The 7269-nt window shown below is 68.5% G+C and overlaps 1 protein-coding gene across 6 annotated transcripts in view; it reads left to right on the top strand.

Annotated features, from left to right (window-relative positions):
• The first annotated feature begins 165 nt into the window (after positions 1 to 165).
• Positions 166 to 7269, top strand: part of FGFR3 (fibroblast growth factor receptor 3) — a 14083-nt gene continuing 6979 nt past the window's right edge. For 3 of the 6 annotated variants that reach the window (XM_007467872.1, XM_007467873.1, XM_007467874.1), the window contains exons 1-3: positions 259 to 370; positions 5832 to 6098; positions 6243 to 6296. In XM_007467872.1, coding sequence (XP_007467934.1) covers positions 259 to 370; positions 5832 to 6098; positions 6243 to 6296 — 433 coding nt within the window. Of the gene's footprint in view, positions 371 to 5831; positions 6099 to 6242; positions 6307 to 6662; positions 6666 to 7269 lie in introns of all 6 variants that reach the window. The other 3 variants (XM_007467876.1, XM_007467877.1, XM_007467875.1) reach the window with 3 other exon arrangements.

Raw genomic sequence — 7269 nt, 5'->3', positions numbered from 1 at the left:
GGCGGGGAGGCGGCGGCCGGCGCCAGGCGGCCCGGGAGCCCTGGGCGGCGGCGGCGGGCGGGGCGGACGGGGATCGGAGGGGCCGGGGCGCAGGAGCCCTGCCACCGCCGCCTCCGCCCCTGCGCGCTCGAGTAACGAGTTGCCTGCCTCCTCCAACAGACTCCCGAGTGGCGCCCTCCCGCCGGTGCCAGAACCGGGCCATGGGGGGCAGCGTGCTGGCGCGCGCCGCCTGAGGACGTCGTAACACCCGCCCCAGCTATGGGCGCCCCGGCTTGCGCCCTCGCGTTCTTTGTGGCCGTGGCAGTCGTGATGACCGGCGCCGTCTCCGGGTCCCCGGGCATGGAGCAGCGCGTCGTGCGGAGAGCAGCAGGTACGGAAGGACCCGACGGGTACTGGGGAGGGGCACGGGGCCCCGGCAGGCAGAAGCGTCGGGGCCGGGGAACGGGCGCCTGGGTGGGTGTGGGGTCCCGGAGATCTGAGTGGGCCCCAGGGCTTGCTCTGGGCTGGCATAGCGGGGCCAGCGTCCGGCTTTCTGCCGCCCTCCCTCCCCGGGGATCGGGGCCAGAGCTGGCGCGGCAGTTTGTGGGGCGCCTGGAGCCGCAGGGCTGCCACCCAAGTGCGAGGCTGCGGCGGCGAGCCGGGCACCGCGGTGGCGTCCGCAATCCCCGCCCCCAGCGGTTCCCCAGTGGGGCGCAGCCTGCTCCCGGGCGCTGTCGGGAGGGCTCGGGGACTGCGTTTCCACGATTCCCATTGTTCCGCGGGTTCTGCACTGACGGACAGTTTCTGCTGTTGGTGCCTCTCCCCCAGCCCCCTTCGGGCCCCAGTTCGTGGCCAGCTTCAGCCAAAGCGAGAGGTTGGACTTTGGAGGGAGGGTATGAGAGTGCGTCAGCCCGGGGCCGGGCCCCAGCCCCTCAGTGGCCTGCATGACCAGGTGACACCTAGTGCCTCCGTTTCCCCCCACCCAGCTCTCATGCCCTGTGAGTTAAGATGACTGCCCCCAGGGGTGTGCAGCGAACGCCAGGCGGGGGCCGGGAGGTGAGAGGGCGGATGTCCGAGCGATGTGGAGCCGCGGAACCCTGCTGGCGGTCAAGGTCCAGCGGGACGTCGAGGGTCTGCGAGGAGGGCCCGTAGAGCCTGGGCAGGGGCGGGGCGGGAGCGCGTCTTGGCACCGGGCCCTGACCCGCACACGCACAAGGCCCTCGAGGTGCAGCGCGCGCTGACCCACGCTGCGCCCGGCCGAGCGCTCAGGGTGCCCACGCCCCGCACACGCGCTGCCAGGCCCCCGGCGGCGGCCGGGCAGAGAGGGGAAGCCGGGTAGGAGGCCGTAGGGAGCCCGCCCCCTGGAGACCGCCAACTCCGGGACGCTGGCGAGAACCGGCGCGGGCGAGGGGGCTGCGCACACCGCTGTCCGCAGCCCGGCGGCGGCGCGGAGGGAGGCCTTCGCCCGGTGAGCTCACGCCCCACCCGGGCGAGACCCGAACAGCCGCTCCTTTGTACCTCGGCGCGGCCACAGACCGCGCATTGATGGCGGCCGGGCCTCGCGGGGAGGTGTGAGTCGAGCGGCTGCGGGCGCGCAGTGCCAGGGAGGCGGCGAACGCGGGCTGGACGGAGGCAGATGGCGGCCCGCCCCTCCCTGCGTCCCCCGCGCCCCTTCCTCCGGCGGTGGCTGCGGCCTCCCGGAACAATGTCATTTTTTTATGAATGAAAGTGGGCTCGGCGCTTGAATGTGCGTGTCATTCAGCGGCGTGACAGAGGCCGTCGGGAGGTCAGGGCGCGCTTTTAGCGCTTGCTAGGGCGGCCCCCGCTTCCAGGGGCGCAGAATAGGCGGCCGCGGGGGGAGCCCTGAATTAGCATTCGCATTCAGATAAAGATATTACTCCCTACGGCCGGGGAATGTCAACTAGCCCCGGGGGAGGGGGCGGTGGGCGGAGCTCCAGACCTCCCGGACCCCCTGCGGCGCGGAGGTGGGGCAGTGGCCCCCTCCTTCCCCGCCTCGGGGAACTGGCAGAGCCCTCACCAGATGCGGGCCTGGGGTAGAGCGTCCTGAGGACCCCCCCCCGGGGCTGGGGTGCCCGTGCACCGGGGCCCCTGTCCCCGCAGTAAAGTTGGTGAAACAGGTAGTGAGTTGATAGGTCAATAAACCTAATCCGGTTCCTGAAGGAGCTGGGCCACCAGCCAGGCAGTGAAAATACAAAGGCCTCGTGAAATTTACAAAGGTCCCGGCCTGGCACTTTCCCGGGGAACATAAATTACGGAGCCGGAGCTGGCGGGGGTCACGGACACTGGGGAAGGTGTCCGCTGCTGGACTGCCGTGGCCACCCCAGGCCCCGCCAGGGCGGCGTCCATCTCCATACGAAGCCACTGGCAGGGGCCCCTGCCAGGCAGGAAGGTTGATGGGGGCCCACCCGGCCGGGAGGGGCCTGGGGGGGGTGCAGGGCGCTTCCCAGGAAGGCGCTGGCTGCACCCTCCCCCACCTGCTCCTCCTCAGGGCTGGACTTTGAGCCCCACGGGCCTCTGGGTGGTTCATTAACCTGGGCTGAGCCTGAGGCTGGACTTCTGGCCTCTGAGCCCCTGCACTGAGCCAAGGATGCCCCCGCCCCCCCAGGCCCTCAAGTCCCACCTGGGGCCCTATCTGGGGCCTGGTGCGCCCCACTTTACAGTTGAACCTAGGGAGGAGCTAGGGGTCTCCTTGAGGAAGTAGGCGGGGGGTCTGCCCAGGCACCGGTTTGGGGGAGCGGGTGGCCAGGCCGGCCTGAGTGATTTACAGGTGAATGAACGGTGAGGAGCCTCTTCAGGCTGGGGGACCAGGGGCTCCCTGACCCCAGGCCCTGCTGGGCCCGAGGCTGCTGGCTGCCCACCCTGGTTCTGGTTGTTTTCCTGCAGCCTCAGTTTCCTCGCCTGTGCAGGATAACGGAAGGGTTGTTGGAGGATTAGTCTGGATAATCCTGTAAGCCCTCATTAGCCCGCCAGGCCTCCGGATCCCACCCCTTTCTTTTTCTCACTTTGTTACGAAACTTTTCATATTGTTTCCGGGTGGGGAGGTGACCGGGGAGGCAGGAAGGCCATGAACTCAGGGTCCCTTTGGGGCGCGCCTCCCGGCTATTTAAAGCATGTACCTGGCCTCAGAGAGCTTCACCCACATGCAGAACCAGAGGGCTTTGCTCTTCCTCTGTCGTCAGCTCCAGGCACTTCCTCTGAATCGGGTCTGGATTTGATGCTTGTTCCCTGGGGTCTCCTCCAGGCCCCTCTCATGGAGGGTGGCCCGACCCCTGCACACCCCACGTGCATTGAGCGGGTCTCAACTGTAGTGACCCCAAACCGGGAGCGAGTTTCCCCCAGCAGGGGTTGCGGCCCTCCTGAGCAGACTGGCTCCACTCCGGCTGCGGCCTGGTGGACATCAATCCTGGGGTGTAGCCCCGGGGCAGGGGGGGTCTCGAACCCCCTATTTTCACTGGCTCCAGTGCTTTAACTGCTTGTGGTGGCCCTCCTGGCCTGCCAGTGGGGGAAATTGAGTCACGGGGCCCGTGAGTGGCAGAGTCAGGAGGATTCTGGGCCTGGGAGACGTGCCCGAAGGCCCGGCTTGGCCCCTCCAGGACACAGTACCCCTTGGCGGCCCCCTCACCGAGCTCAGGCCTTTGGCGGGGGTGCAGGCTGGAACAGGTAATGTGGGACCCACGGGGGCGGACATTCCGCCTCTGCTCACCCCCGCATGGCACGTGGGCACCCACCATGGCACAGAGGACATTTGTCTTCCGACGTGTGTGGCGCCAGTGCCTGAGTGGGTGTGGATGGGGCCCCCTTTTGTTGATCAAGAAAGCCTCCTTCCTGAGGCCCTTGTGGTGGGAGCCGAGTAGCCCACAGCATGTGCCCTCACCGCCCCTAGGCAGAGTGCCCCCTCGGGCCCTGCCCGTCACTCTGTGTCCCCCCGCCTGATGCCACTGCCATCCCCCGCCCCTGGCATTGCCTGGTCTCCCCCGGGTCCTCTGTGGCACAGAGTGGATTGGATCTACAGGAAGTGGAGGTGCTACTGCCGTCCCTGCCCTGGTCCGGAGGTCCCTGGCCGCTACGGCCACCTAGTGGGGCAGGGTACTGGGCAGGTCAGGGGCCGGCCCTCGAAAGAGTGCAGGGCCTCCTGCGTCCCAACACCGGCCAGTGGCTGCTGGCCATGGCTGGCCCGGGGGCCGTGCTGGGTCCTCCCAGCCCCCTGCTGGACCAGGTTGAAGCGAATACTTGTGCGGATGGCTTGACCTGCCTTTGCCGCCCAGACCAAACCGGAACCAACCACTGTTGCCCTTGGGCCGGGGCCTGGGGCTGAGGCAGCCACAGCCAGCCTGTTCTCGGCCTTCTGGGGGGCCTCAGCCGGCTCCCGGCACTGGGTGGTCCCCACATAACACCGTGGCCAGGACTGGGGGGTCTGGAAGTCAGGCCAGGACCCCCTGGCTGTGGGGACCCTGGGAATGCAGACCCCATGGGCACTTCAGGGGCCCTTCTGGTGGGCGCCGAGCTTGTGGAACCTCCTGAGGTGCGGGGCAGAATGGGGCCTGTCAGAGGAGCCAGGGACTGGCGTGGCCAGAATGGGCAGCTGGGCCCTCGAATCTAGGCCGTGCGTCGGCAGAATGACAAGTAACGGTGTGACCAACCCAGCTGGGTCTGCGTGGTGGGACCACCCACCCCTGTGCCGGGCCCAAAGCCCAGGCTGCCTGCCTGCGCCCTGCATTGTCCAGCTCTGGCAGGGAGACCTGGGGGGGGGGCTGGTCAGCCCCTGGGTCCCAGGCCTTGTTGGCCCCTTGGGATCTGGGCAGCCAATGGTCAGGGGAGGGGCGCAGGGGCCACAGTGGACATCCGCCCTCGGCAAGGACCCTCCACCCCGACTTCTCGGCACCTGCGGGGAGAGGTGGGCCGGGCCTCCTCAGCCTGGCCTGGCGGTGCCTGCTCTGGCCTAGCCGCCAGCCGAGTCTGCAGTCTTCCTCCCCTCGCCTGTGTCCTCATCTGTAAGATGAGGGGTCCTAGGTCCCCTCACCCCACTGGCCTGTGAGGCCCCACTGGCCAGAACTGGTACCGTGTCTATGTATTTTTATTCTCCTTCTGGGTATGTGTTCTCTCTAATTTACTGCTGAGGTGTAGTCTGAGTCGGGGTTCAGGCTGTTCATGCCCCCGAGAGCCTCCACTCTGGGCTGGCCTTGCCTGCGTCAGCTTGGAGCTGTTCTGGAAGGCTTGGGGGTGTTGTCTGACTGCGGCGCTCCCTTCTGGTGCTGGGCAGGTCCCGAACTGGTTTTGAAGCCAAGGTGAGGGGTGGGGGGCACCAAGTGGGAACCCCTCCTGGGATGAATTGTCTTGTCACTACCCCGGTTGTCCCCACCTCTGAGCCTCTGTTTTAGCTGAGGTTGGCCAAACACAGCACACCTACCTCCTGCTTTGCTGCTGCCCGTGAGGTCGGAGCGAATGTTGCATTTCTAAATCACTGAAAAGAATCAAAGGAAAATTGGACACTCTGAAACTGGAGTGTTCCGTGTCTACAGACAGTGCTGGACTGGAGCGGCCCCTCCCGCTTCCTCGCGTGTCCTCTCCGTAAGCGCTACCACGGCAGGGTCGTCCTCGGGACGGAGACCTGGTGGCACTACGAACGGTGCCCGCGCCCCGGCCCTGTGGGACAGTCGGCAGGACCGCAGGCTCTTCCGTCTCCTGGGCCCACCTCAGCCCCCACAGGCCCCAGACGGCCCCCGGCTGCAGCCTCCCCCCGGCGCGTGCGGTGCCACAGTGCAGGGTGCAGAGCCCCCGGCACCCCTGGTTTGGGGGGGCGCCTGCCTCATGGGCCCCCATCTTGCCCGCAGAGGTCCCGGGCCCTGAGCCTGGCCAGCAGGAGCTGGTCTTTGGCAGCGGGGACACCGTGGAGCTGAGCTGCCACTGGCCCGCGGGGGCTCCCTCAGGGCCCACGGTCTGGGTGAAGGACGGCGTGGGGCTGGCGCCCTCAGACCGCATCCTGGTGGGGCCGCAGCGGCTGCAGGTGCTCAACGCCTCTCATGAGGATGCCGGGGCCTACAGCTGCCGCCAGCGCCTCTCGCAGAGCGTCCTGGGCCGCTTCACTGTGCGCGTGACAGGTAGGGCCTGCTGGGGCCCACGGCGCTCCCGAGGGTCCTGGTGGTCTCGGGCGAGAGGAGGCCCCCGGGAGGCGCCGTCGGAGAGAGGGACCCCTGCCTGCTTGCAGGGCCACCTCCCATATTTCCCTCTCGCCTGCGCTACAGATGCTCCGTCCTCAGGAGACGATGAAGATGGGGAGGACGAGGCTGAAGACACAGGTGAGACTGGGTTCCAGGCACGCAGGGCTGCCCTGGGCTGCCCAGGGCTGGGGACCGACCTCCCACTGGGGCCCTGCTCACCAGGCAGGGGAGAGACCGAGGTCTGGGGGCCACCTCCGTGGGGGCCCCTTAGTGTGGGGTGGCGGCGATGCGTGCCCAGCTCTGGGCTCCGGGTGGCAGGTGACGGGTGGGATGGGGCACCGTGCTGTGGGGAGGGGACCCCGGGGCTCCAGGAGCAGCCGGGGGGCTGGTGTGGCCGGGGCTGGGCCAGTGAGGCCTGTGGGCGAGGTGGCCTGTCCCACGTGTGACCGAGACAGGGCAGGCAGCAGCGGACAGAGGGGTTAGGGCCGGTGGGGGGCGACTGAGACAGTGCGGGTGGGAGAGGGGGCTGGCGCTGAGCAGGGATGGCAGGTCCGGGCGTATTCACCGCGAAGGGGCTGCGGCGGTGCTTTCCGGTGACAGGCTGAGGGTGACAGCGCCCAGGTACTTGGGCCTGGAACAGTGAGCAGCATGGGCTTGGCCCAGCGGGCGGGGGCCGGTCCAGGGAGGTGGCGTCTGGTTTTGGAGGAGCTGAGCTTGAGATGCCCCGAGATGCGGGACGGGGGTGAGGGCCCCGGCGGGCGCGCCGCCGCCTCCCGTCTGTCCCGTGTGTCCCGCTCACTCTGGCGTCCCAGGCAGGGGCGTGGCCTTGTCCCTGAGTGCGCTCGGGGCCATGCAGCCGGGCTGCTGGCAGAGCTGCCTTCCTGACGGCATCGCAGTCTCCAGTCCCAGGGAACAGCCCCTCCCTGCCGGGCTCCCTGGGCCACCCTGGGGCCTCTGACATCGGCTCCCGGAGCTCTGGAGGCGCCTCCCCCGGCGCCTGCCCACACTGCTCCCCACCTGGGCTTCAGCACCCTCTCGGAGGTGGCTGCACGGATGGCAGCAGGGTCACGGGGAAGGGCTCCCTCCCTCCTGGGGACACCCCCCCCCCCCC

This window comes from Lipotes vexillifer, unplaced genomic scaffold (genome assembly GCF_000442215.2).
Source record: "Lipotes vexillifer unplaced genomic scaffold, Lipotes_vexillifer_v1.1 scaffold966, whole genome shotgun sequence".
Classification (NCBI taxonomy): Eukaryota; Metazoa; Chordata; class Mammalia; order Artiodactyla; family Lipotidae; genus Lipotes; species Lipotes vexillifer.
Note: the sequence above shows the minus strand (reverse complement) of the source record. Positions and strands in the feature narration are given on the sequence as shown.